Source organism: Chelon labrosus (assembly GCF_963514085.1).
Source record: "Chelon labrosus genome assembly, chromosome: 19".
Taxonomy (NCBI): Eukaryota; Metazoa; Chordata; class Actinopteri; order Mugiliformes; family Mugilidae; genus Chelon; species Chelon labrosus.
This window is the reverse complement of record NC_140352.1, coordinates 20,796,367-20,809,189: the sequence shown is the minus strand read 5'-3', so window position 1 is coordinate 20,809,189 and position 12,823 is coordinate 20,796,367. Positions and strand designations below refer to the sequence as shown.

The 12,823-nt window shown below is 39.0% G+C and overlaps 1 protein-coding gene across 1 annotated transcript in view; it reads left to right on the top strand.

The window, feature by feature from the left end:
- kcnc3b (potassium voltage-gated channel, Shaw-related subfamily, member 3b) overlaps positions 1 to 7,669 on the top strand; it is a gene marked incomplete at its 5' end in the record, with an annotated part of 37,023 nt that extends 29,354 nt beyond the window's left edge. Inside the window, 2 exon segments of the mRNA XM_084567203.1 lie at positions 1,230 to 1,250; positions 7,371 to 7,669. Coding sequence (XP_084423329.1) covers positions 1,230 to 1,250; positions 7,371 to 7,525 — 176 coding nt within the window. The 3' untranslated portion in view covers positions 7,526 to 7,669.
- Positions 7,670 to 12,823: the final 5,154 nt, after the last annotated feature.

Below are 12,823 nucleotides of genomic sequence, written 5' to 3'. Positions count from 1 at the left end.
CACTCCTTTTGATGACTTTTCCTTCCTAACCTGCCCCACGTTTTCCCTCCTGGCTCCCCTTTCCCTCCCCTCCATCCTTACCCTCACCCCCCCCCCCCCCCCCCCCCTCCTCTTCTTTTCCTTTGTGCTCCAACCATAACTCCTTCCCTTTTTTTTTTTTTTGCCCCCATGTACATTATCTTCATGCCCATGACAACCTGACACCTCGATTCATTTACTACTGCAATCCAACCACCACCACTGCCGCCAACCTGCACCAAAACACTCCCTCACACTCCCTCCAAACTTTTAACACCCCCTGTTGACAACAAACTAGAGGCGGCAGCCCTGGCACCCAGCCCAGACTCCCCTCTGACTGAGGATTGGTATAAGATGGAAGGGTCTCTGTTACAGCAGGACCTCAATGCAAACTCCACCTCCTCCTGGATCAAACCATAGACCAGAGGTAACACTGAAACAAGTTAAAAAAAAAAGCCCATAGTGTACTTAAGTGGAAACATCAGCAATCTGCCTCTCCATGACATAGCATGCTTTGCAACTATTTCACAGCAATATAGCACCCACTTTAACACAGACGCAGCTGCACACAGTATGTATGACTTCAAATCACAGGTACACCAATATTTTCACTGTGTTGTGTCTCAGTGTTCAGTTTGTAGTGTCACCTGTAAGTAGACTCATGTGCCTGAAAGTGTGGAAAGCATATGCAAACAGTTGAGCTCAGGTTAGGTGCTAACATGAATGTAAAGGTTTTGGGTGGCGAATGGTATTTTAGGGCTCACCATGTGATTTGTGGGGATTTTTATTTCATTTTATTTATTTATTTTTTACAATGAAACCTAACCTCAGCCCAATATCCCACCTGCAGAAGAATCAGATTTATTATAATTTCGTGAACTCAGCGACAATCTCATTGAAGAATGTAAAAAAAAAAAAAAAATATGCAAAGAAAATGGGATTGCCCTGTGACACACAATAAGCAGACAAATGTTTGTGTATGTGTCTCAGTGAGAGCTTAAAACCTGCATATAATAGCCATGAGTGCAAGAGGGCGTCCGTGTGATCCCCTGCACATGTGCAAATACATCCAGCAGCTCAAGTGAAAAATAACCCAGTGTTTGTGTCTGTGTCAATAACTAATAAAACACACTCTGAAGAAGAATGAACGGGAACGGCGGGTCACGTTGTTGTCTGATGTGCCTCTGTGTTGTTGTTGTCTCTCTCTTCAGGTTGTGTCATATCACGCGTGTGTATGTGGGCTTTTTCATTCCTACGTGTTATACACTGTGTCTCTGTCCTCTCAATGCCGTCTGAGTGTCGTGTTTGTGTTGTTGTGCGTGGCTTAATTTCCCTTCTACTGTGTTTATTCGTGTTATTCCCTGCCCCACAGACCTCCTCCTTGGCAAACAAAAGCACGCACTGCAATTTTGAACTGTGTTGCTACCTAAACAAAAAAAAAAATAATTTCTTACTCTCATATGTACATGTACTCAGGCACGGCATACTTGCCCCTTTCCTTCTACAGTACACTTCAGGCTCAAATATGTGCACACTTACATGTACATATGTTAGATTTGATGTGATAATCAATTGGCCAGCCTTGAAAGCGTCACAGAGATGTGACTCTGAGTGCAGTGCTGTACATCATATTTCCAAGGCCTGTGGTTACTGGGGTCAGTGGAGCCATCTGTGTCGAGGGATAGTACCTCTTGAGACATGGCACGCTGGAAACTAGCATCTGAGGCTGTCTTACGACGGCAACAAACCCAATTCAACTTCACGAATCAGCTGCAACCCTGCAACGCTGACTTACAAAATGTGGTGCTAATGAGCGTGTAATGGATCTGAAATACTATTCCCTAGACCGTGTGACCGTGCTTTCAGTGCCTGGTGTAGTCCAAAAGTTCAGGACCTTTTTGTATTTGCAATGTGGAGACCTGGTTAGAAATCAAAAGGAACATAAGCTGCACTCGGTGACTGAAACACTTACTGACCAGACAGACAGAAAGACATACAGACACGCTGTGACAGATTTGACTGAAAAGTGGCCACGTGCTGTCTAAGGTAAGAAAGCCTTTGAGCTGTCCAAGCCTATCACATAGAGGTCGCTGACATCACTACAGTTTTCAATTGTTCTTATGTATAAACTGCAATTTAAGTGCTGCAAAAATCCCTCTTTAAAACAAATCAGGAGTCCATTAAGGGAAATAAGTGCCACTAGGATGTACCTTTACACTGGGGACCTCTAAAGGCCCTTGTGTTTTTTTTAGTCCGTAGATGATGACCCTTGTGCTCCGGAGAAAGAGACTCAACTTCCAAAACCATAGAAATCCGATCTTGCTTTCTCTGAAACCGGATTCTCTAGCATTTCATAACAAGGGCATGTGTATACAACCTTGTGAAAGACAAATGACCTGCCCACGGTGCTATCCACATCTTGTTTAATGGAAATCAAAGATATTTAAATGTATATGTGTCCACAAAGCTGGTGATGACACACGCGACTCCTTGTTTTTAAAGAGGGATTCTGTCGCTGCCTACAGCTCCTTCCTGTGTGCTTCATTTGTGATTTATTTCGTAGATATGCGCGTAAGATGTCTTTGCCAACTTAATTTCTTAGCTTTTCAGTGTCTCCTCTTTGATTGTTTGACTTCCTATGCACCCAGTGCTATATGCATGGCTCACAAAGGTCAAACGGTCAATCAGCCCTTTGATTGCTCACTCCAAAACACTCCTCCAGACCTCCTTCAAGGATCTCAGTCATACCGGGCTCTGTCTCTTCCTATGTCTCTCTGCTCTCTCCACTCTCTGTCCTTAATATAAATGTATTCTTTTTTTTTGTTATTTTCTTGTGTTATTTGTGGTTATTTATGGTGTGTATTATTTCGTTTTATGCAGCAGTTTTGTAGAGATTTCTTTTTCTGAGTCTGAATGCTTCGTTGAAGTGTATACGGTTAAGTTATATTCATTTCAAAGTGTTGTATTTTGCCGTTGTCTGTGGTTGTGGTCTGTTTTTTCTCTTGATGTCTTTGAGTTTTGTACAACTGGCTATTTTGTGTTTTGACCTCCTCTATGTTCTTCCTGTGTTCTCCTTTGTTTCACCATCACCTGCTCTGTGTCTTCTGTGAATCGGAACTGCCAACATAAAAAAAAAGGAGTTAGCGAATTAGCATAAAGTGGTGCAAATCTGGCTAAGGACATTCTCAATGACACGTTTGACAAAAACATTATATATTTTTAAACAAGTAACTGTGATAATACTTTACTTATCAACCCCCACCATTCATAAACTGAGAGGTAGAGGTTCAACCAATGCCTATAAAGTTGCTCCCCATCTGCTATTCATCCCAGCCTTATTTAGCCTTTACCATTCATTATTCTGGTTAGGATAGACTACAGTATATTAGGATAGACTATAAATTACGGAACTATTTTCAGGCCCAGAGCTCAGAGATTTTGCAACCACGGTGCATCTTTAGCTTCTGTCTAAATTATTCCCTGCAGTCTTTTGTAGACAGTCTTTATTACATCAAGTGGCTTAGTACAACAGGCTGCAGCCAAATACAAATAAATAAGCGTTCTTGTCTAAAGTAATTTCTGTGAAAATGTGCTTCATGTGGTAACACTTGTCAGTCCTCTTGTGTGTACTCTTTTAGGTTTACGCAGTATGTAAAAATTTGTTCGACATTGTCATGCATGTTCCAGTATGTGTACCAGGACCACTGTGTGTCTTACCGTGTTGCTTCATCATTCAACACTCCTGCAAATATCCTGTCAGAGCCAGAGTTTTACCTCGCGGAGGAAATAATACACAGTCCCTTCATATGTACGTGCAGCACATATGGTACATATTCAGGCATATATATGAGAAGAATATATATAAAATATTAAATGTATCGAAGCTTTAATAATAACATCTGACGCACACTGTATAGGTCCCTGTGACCTACATACAGCTAACGAGAAGTTGCGGGATACGGTTGCATGTCATTTAGTTTCCCCAAAAGACACGTCAGGTACTGTATGTATGCACCCACTGCGGCTTCAGAAATGGTTATAAAGAGATCAATATGTCTAATTATGGGTAACGGGAGAGCACGCCATCATTAACAGGCAATTGATCCCATGTAAGAATGATACCATATGGCCATTCTAAGAATAGACCCTGAAGAGTCAGCAAATCATGTGCTCCCTCCTGAAATTGCAGGCCATATGTGAAGTAAGAGATAGACGTGGTCAGGTGGTCCTCAGCCTTCTGCATGCATACAGTACATACAAGAACACGAGCCTGATTATTTCCCTGGTAAACACTCTGGCCGCAGTATTTGCAGTCCTTTCTCCGTTGTTCTGTGTCGTCCCTCTACACAACCTTCTCCCTCTGTGATTAACACTCATTCTCCATCCCATCCCCAGGCCGCCACTGCAGTACAAGTGTAACTAAAGTCTGACTCTAGGTAGGTACATGCTCCCTCCATAGTGTAAATTAAGTGTGACTTTGGGCAGGAATTATGTCATCACTGAATACAGTGACAGGCAAGCCTCGCCGCTTTCCCCTGACAAAGAATCCCAGTGCACAAAACCCCTGTTGATGTTGTAAATACACTAGGTAGCACAGAGAGGAGGAGGAGGAGGAGGAGGAGAGCGGACTGTGACAAACTGCAGTGGCTGACACGTGATTAACTCTAGAAGCATTTTTGGTTGTCATCTGTGAGATTTTCTTGCAGTGCAATGTTTTTTTTTTTAGCAAAAGCAAGCTAACGTCAGTCAGCTCCTGACTGCAGAGCAGCCAGCCAAACGATCATCAGAAATCATCAGTTACTGCCTGACCCTCATTATCTTCCATCACTCTCACCTTTCATCCGGTCAACAGATGGGAACTTTTTCCTTTTTTTTCTTTTCACATTTTATTGATATCCCATTTGGCAAGTGTTACAAAATCTCTAATTCTACATGAAAACGTAGCCAGGACGAAATAACACGAACATGGACACCTTTACATCATAGTTACGCAAAAATAGTGTTATTAGTATTTTTTGTTTTTTAATCACATGAGCAGTGTTTCTTTCTCTCTCCCCCAGGCATGATGCATGCTAAGTTTTTAATAATTACCAAGAATATATCTTAAATAATTTCTCAGTTGCATATATAAACATTATGCATACATTCTTCATAAGTCCCCAAATGCATACTTCAAATCTGCAGGGCATTCAACTATGTTAATCAACGGCAGCATGCAAGTAAAGCAGTTGACCCAGCTTCAAACAGTTTGTCGCATATATGTTTTTGGGGCATTCCTATGAGAGCTGAATGAATATACAAGTAAATACTACAGCATAGTCAATAGGTAGGTTTTTATCTTTATTTATTTTTTATGGCAAAAGCAAGATATTAAAACTATCTGCTTCGTGGTTCGTTAATTAATATACAGTAGAGTGTCCTTCAGGTTTCTGTCGTAGCCGATTTGGCAGCATGAGCATGATGAGGAATTGGAGACGTGCAGTCTGTCACTCAGATGCCAATTCGCATTCCATCATAGTCACATTTATAACACAAACACATTTGATTTCCTGCGACTGCTCAGCAATAAAGGCCAGGTCATGTTTCACCAGATGAATGCTTTTAATGTGAAACAGCAGCAGTAAATGCTACATTAGAAGAAGCTTAATTCAGCTCTTTCTTGTGTCAGAGTGTAAGCACTAAACAGTGAGGGTGATATAAATTAGACGCAGATACTCTGGACTACATGCGCAGATCACTTCCTGAGAAATCCTTGTCTGTATGAAGCCATGTACTATCCTATTGGGGTTTCTTAACTATTTTGTCTATGTCAAATACTGCATACAGCTGCTCTTTGATGCAGTCTTATAATTTGTTTGCGATATTTGGGTCTGAACTTGAGAATGAATCAGCAAAACAGATTTGCCAGACCGCTCCCCTGAAACCTTTGTGTGACGTGAAGTCTAAAAAGCCCGGGGAAGGCGCATCATCAATATTTTACCGAGTTGCCATCCGACTAATGTTCCCGAGCTGGTCAGAATAAAAAAAGGACTTTTATTCATGGTTGGCTCAAATGATGCGTTATCTAGAGCGGCGGAGTCGACCACTGTGCAACGCAGCATTGATGCATTTTTCCATTTCAGCAGGAAGGCACAAAGGGCGTCATAATGTACCAATGGGTGTTCTTTGTTGTCTCGCTGGCATTGTGATGGCTGGAGTTTCACCTTCTGCAACTGCCATGAAATCTGTTAGCGTTACAACTACATTAAAATATCAGCTAATAATACATTCCGTAAACAAAACCGTAAAACTCCACCCATTATATGTCAGCTAGCCATTGCTAGCGCAGGTAACTGCTACCTACCAATGGCGTATTTCACTTCCCCCAATGCAACAACACTACGTCAGCACAACCTTCTCTGTGGCTGCTTCCTACAGGGAGAACTCAACATCTGCATGCTATGTTATATACCAGAAATACAGCGGGAAAGGACACACACGTGCTATTCATTGAGAAATTGGTTACGGTAAAGATATCTTGAGAGCCAAGAGCCATGAACTGTGCTTTAAAGTAACTTGCGCAGCTGGATTTAGTCACTGAACCACTCTTTGGTGTCATTTCCCACTGTAAACACAAAATGAATCGACTTCGTAACAGGATGCAATGATTGGGGGATGGAAGGTGTTTTTAAACTGTAAGGGGCATTTTTGCGTTGGCCATTTGAAGTTTACAAGAATCAGAGACAAATACTAAATGGACTCTTAATGAAGAAATATTTTCCATAAATTAATTAGTGGTATACGCTACGTAAAAGCTCTTTCATATGAAGCTTCCTGTGGTCAACTCCTACAATGTATCCGTGATATACGTACGTTCTACCGCGTGTTTGTGTTAAACTGTGGCCTTACGGTTGTCTAAAACACCTAAACATTGCACATTACACTTCTCACAATAAAATGTTGGGTGATTTATGCAATGGGCCTACTACTGGTGGTGTTAAATTTCACAATATCAAAGAATCTTTTGCTTTTGTGTTTTTGTTAAAAAAAAAAAAAAGACATATCATAACTCGCATTTTCTTGTTCTGTCTTGTCTTGTCTGTCTTGTCTCTGTCTCTCCTTTATATGTTTTTATTATTTAATAACATTTTCAATTTCTTATCCTTAACGTGTTCTCTTCACCTATGTGCTTTTTTTTTTTTTTTCTATTTTGACTTCTACTATCATCTTAAACCTCATGTTCACCTGACTGTGGAAAATTTGTCATAATATGCATTTCAACTATGATTTCCATTTTATTTGATCTAATATCAAAACACCAACACGTAATGTAATCAAATCAATCGACTGATGGTTAAATTACTTTCTCACAGCTACCGGCTACGAGAAATCTCGCAGTCTCAATAACATATCGGGAATGGCTGGGTCATCACTGCGGCTCGCTCCTATCACTAGCCCACCCTTTGAGACCTATGAGGCCCCAGGACCCCTGCGCCGCTGTCGTTCCCCCATCCCCTCCATTTTGTAGCAGAAAGGATGTCCATGATTGGGTGATAAGAGTGGCAGCGGTTTAGCTACGGACCGATCACATTAAAGCCTCCATTTGCTTTGTGCAAATACAATAGCAATAACATAAAAGGAACTTGAATGTAGGAAGAATGACCTCTTGTCTCGTGAATCCAGTGGTTTATGACGCATGCATCAGGTTAGCGGATGGAGTTAAATTAAAGAAAATACAAATAAAAAAAAAAGTTTTTAAAGTAAATAGTTATTTTAAATTACTAGAACAAATGTAAAATAATACTTGGATTGGGTAGTAAATAAAATAGTATCATGGGTTAAAAAAAACACGATGTAAACACGCACAGTTACATTTTAAAACTTAGAACTAAATGTCTTATGGACATCCATTTTTGTGTGTTCTGGACCAAACTAAACTAAGCTCACAGCACTGTCAAGTGAAATGACCATGAAACAAGATACTTCTGTTCATTTAGCCAAAGAAAAAATAAACATTTATTAATTAGATAAATGTTTAACAGGTTTCTACTTTATGTCCTTTGTGAGTATTAATATAAGTACAACTTAAACATAATTTTCTTAATCTAAAAAAATAAAACTGACTCAGTCTTTGTGTATTAGAACTTCATTTTGCACGCTATTCCTGTGACAACATTCAACACTGAGTTGAGCATAGCAAAGCAAAAGAAAAAAATGCAACCATGCAATCTATCTTTACACAGCAATGCACAACATGTATTTCTTTTATTACATTGCTGCCAGGATCTCATATTACCATGAATTATACAGTTAAACCTCTTTTCATTCATTTCTTTATGCTAGTAGCTGCTAGTCTGTTATCTAATACAATCCTAGGATTTTGCCATCGTCATAGTTATCCTATATACAGTTATAATAATCGCCCAAGACCAAACAATTTGTTTCACGTGATGCTCCAAGAAATAAGAAAAAAATTAAATATTAGTTTTTTTGTCAAAAGGAAAAGACTCACTTAAACAATCAGAGGAGAAAGATGAGGTTAGTTGGAGTTGGAAGAAGGAGGAAGAGGAATTAAAGGGCACAAGACAAGGGCCATGTGATCAATAAAGGTAGCTGAGCTAGCACTAGCTTGTTAAATACTACTAGCCTTAGCTAAAGCATACGAACTCAAAGGCCCCATGAAATGGCAGGTGGAGCCCTGGCTTGTGTTTCCTATAATAACAGAAAGGTAGGGAGAGTTTGTTCTGATAGGTCAGCTTCAGTGTTCCGAACATGCACCGTCCGATTGTGTTCGAGCAGAGAGCTGAAGGCAGCAGCGCTGCTGGTGAAGGAGAGAGACGGGGGGAGGGAGCAAGTTAGAGAAAGCATTTCATTGGATGCACAGTTAGTACACATCCCTGCAGTGCAGGATGAGTCATCAACATTGTTAAGTCATTTTCCAGGAAATGACAAAGCAAATTACCTTTAAGAATAGGAATATAAAGCAATCACACACAATCATACTCATCCCTTCAGCTTTTCTGGATCTATCTGTTTTACTTCATCATCATTTGTTTTTTATAATCATTTTATTTACTTATTAACTCTTCTTTTTTTTTTTTGTATTTATTTAAATGTTTATCCAAAACTGCAAATTAAAATGACCAATCTGTTGGTTCATTTTGAAAAAAATATGACAGTGGTTACAATTTAATATTTCTCCCATTAATTTAAAATAAATATTTTTTTATTAGGCTCATTATTGCTTTTAATTTTGTAACTTAGGTTACCTCCTTCAGATTGCCTCACGTGTGAATAGATCTGAATAGACGCTATAACTTGAGCAACAACAACAAAAAATATTTTTAAAATGTCACATTCACATATGCAATAAACGTGCAATATTAGTTTAATGGTGGAAAACATGCTGTGCACATACATATGTAAATACACAGATATATTTTTAATCTTAAAAAATGCACAGACTTAGCAGAGTTATCATCTTGACTTCAGCTGATCCAGTTGTAAGTGTGCAAACATATGACGGTACCATGAGCTATCTGTCTCGTTTTATTTCAAGCCAGTGTTGTCCGTCAGACTTTTTGATGTTCTAGCTGCCATTTTTTAATTGTTTTGGTTTTGTAACAGTTTTATATGTTCTTCATTTTGTACTGGTAATGTGTATTTCATTGTAAAGAATGTTTTTTCTGTACCACTGGACATTTGTCAAAGACATATGATGTTGACTGTCCTGAACATCTTTAATCAGCAAAACTGTAGTAAGACTGAAGTCAAGGAAAAAAGTGCATCAGAGTCAACTAGCTATTTGCAGGTTTAAATGGAGAATATTTCCATGTTTCGTTAGAGCCTGGTCTTGAGACCCCTACTGTCATAATCTAGAGTCCTGATTGCCATTTTGTCTAAAAATCAGCGTGCTTCCAGATAACTCTGAGAACTTAAATATGCAGTATTAATAGGAAAGCTAAGACATCATGTGAATGTTTTTTTTTTCAGCTGAAGTTGTAGAGTGTCATCTAGGATAGGTAGTTTGTTTGAAGTCCATTGCACATATTTTCAGACCAAAGTTGCAAAGTAGTGGCAGCCATTCTCCGTGTTGCTTCATTTCACCGTAACGATGTCAGAAAATTCCAGTAATTGAGTGTTGTCTGAAAATATCTGAAACAGCATGCAGAGAATTGTTTCTCTAGTGAATTCAACCATTTTTGATATATAATGTCAAGCTGTACAGTTAAAGGTAGGGAAAACTCTGGGATAGTAGGTTTTTAAAGTGATTTAACCTGTAGAGAAACCTTTTATGAACATGTAACGACTGCATGATGACATACATTGATTGACCTGGTTTAAATTCTCAAAGCTAATCTTAGTCCACTTGAGCAAACGTAAATGTTGGTCTGATTTTGGTCTCTCAGTTTTCAAAGCCTCATTATATCTTTTAAGCGCACATGCATACTGTATAATCATAAAATGACTCCACAGTGTGGATATTACAGTTTGCAGACGCAAAGACTTACACTGGTGTGTCACTTTATTTGGAATGTGCATTTTCTGTTGTAGTGAAAGAAAATGTCCATCCTTTTTATCTGCAGGGGAGTGTTTTTCAATGCTGTAATTGACAACGGATGAGAGAAGTAACACAATCTCCACTTTAATTGGAACACTTATTGTGTAGAAGTTTGTTTAGTGATTTATCTGATGAGTTAAAAAGAGCCATATGTTGCGGCCATTGCAAATTACCTGGCACACTCTGAAGGAAACAAAACAGGCATTTGTTCTAAGTGCCTCTATGAGGCCCCTGTAGGCTTTGATGTCAATTTAGGATGCAAACTAGCTAGATTTAACTAGCCAAACCTTTGAAGCAATGCTTAATAGGTCAGTGGTTATTATTGGATATGTACATATCTGTATCTACACATGTGAAGACATTAAAGTCATATAAAGTCAACACATCTATGTACAGTATACTTTGTGAATGTGGGGGCAGGCAGTTTCATAACCACTGTTCTAACTGATATATGGCGTCAGCGTGTTTGGTTTTACCCTGCAAACTGCTCAGTGAAATCCCAGACTTACTATCTACATACAGACATAATAGGTTTATTTTTTATTATTATTTTACTGCACCGTTTTCACATGATATGGATATGTTTAAATGCATATTGTCATTCATTCTTTTGTAATCCCAACTTAAAGCTGCAGTGCAGAACGTACGTCTCTCCCCTTTAGTAATGAGAGTAATTCCAACATGGGCATATGACATAAGCCTAGAGCATACTGTCCCTCAGTCTCATCTGTTCTTTCACTGCTCTCATTTGAGGAGTCATGACAAGCCACAACAATGGTAATCTGTCGACCTTGCCTTTGATCGTTTTTAAATTGTAATCCTTCCACAGAATGCAGTTTCTTTTTCATCTAACACATTAGGAACATCTCTTAGAGGTTTCCCAAGTTTGGCTGGTTTCTTATTAGCTGCCCAAAATTCTGAATTCACAGAACCCAAGTTACATTAGTAACTCCCGTTTCTCCACCGCGGGTTCTCCGTGCTCCTGGCTGTTGTAGATTACTCTGTCTCTCTCTTTGGCGAGCAATCATTGCTTGTTGACGTGAAAACAGATTGAACAAATTGGGAGATTTACCTGGCTCAGATTAGGTGAAGTACTTGTGTAAACTTATTTGACAGGGCCTTGAATTTAATGAACATTCGTTTACATGTAAAAGTTCTGCACTATAGCTTTAAAAGCAAACGTTGAAAAAAAATGTTACTGGTTTTGCGTTGTTTGCTTTTGCAATGAGTCCAACACAGTTTGAATGTGCGGTATTTTATTGAATATAAACGTACAGTTATAATGTTAACATTTAATTTTTCTACAATATATGTGCCAATATGTGTACAATAGGTATATGTTTCTAATTGCAAGAAGAAGGGGAGAGAATGGTGTGACACCAGTCTGACACCAGTTATGTGTGTCTGTTCCTCTTGTGAATAAGCTGACTTGTAATGCCCACTAAATGCGTGCTATATCATTATCATAGAAATTGTCAAACTAATGTAATGTTGGGCACACTGAGGTACAACAGCTATCAATGCTCCTGCAGCTAAATGCATATATCAAACAAGTTCAGAAAGAAGCTGGACTATTCCTTTAATTGGCACAAGGAACCAGATTTAATTTCATTTAATAAAATATGATGCTGTTTGAATAACTGGACTTTTAGAGAAACTTACGGAGCCGGACCAAGTCTGAAATAACAGTGGGACAATTTGAACAATAGTGATCCATTTGTTGTAATCCTGTCTCCTCTCAGTGGTGACGGTGACCTTCCTTCCAGGACGGGGGTCATCTTCCATTTTCTGCCTTGTTTGAATTCAGCAGCCCACTTATAATTCTTGTCTTATGATGATATTAGCCCTTGACTGCAGAAAAGCCAATGTTGTCCATTTCTTCACACAGCGCTGACTTTTCAGTTACCCAAAACAGAAACTGCACAGAAGTTATCAACTTCAGACTTCCTGCGTAGTCACTCAAAGAACTTAACTGCACTGAACTCTGCATGTAGCAAGAGCTGTAACTCATCTCCACAAACTTATCAATCACTCTTCATACTTCTAGGCTAACTCTGACTACCAGTATCGTCAATCCATTGCCTTTTAAGATTTACAATGGCAGTTGTAATGACTGTGTGTAACAACAAAAAGACAGAAAAATCTAATTTCACAGAAGAAGTCATGTATACATTTATACAGTAAGTCTGGCAGTGTGCTATTAAATGGTTTTGTGCAGCCATTAATCAGATTTATAAATCTGAAACCAGGAAAAAGTGTGTTAAA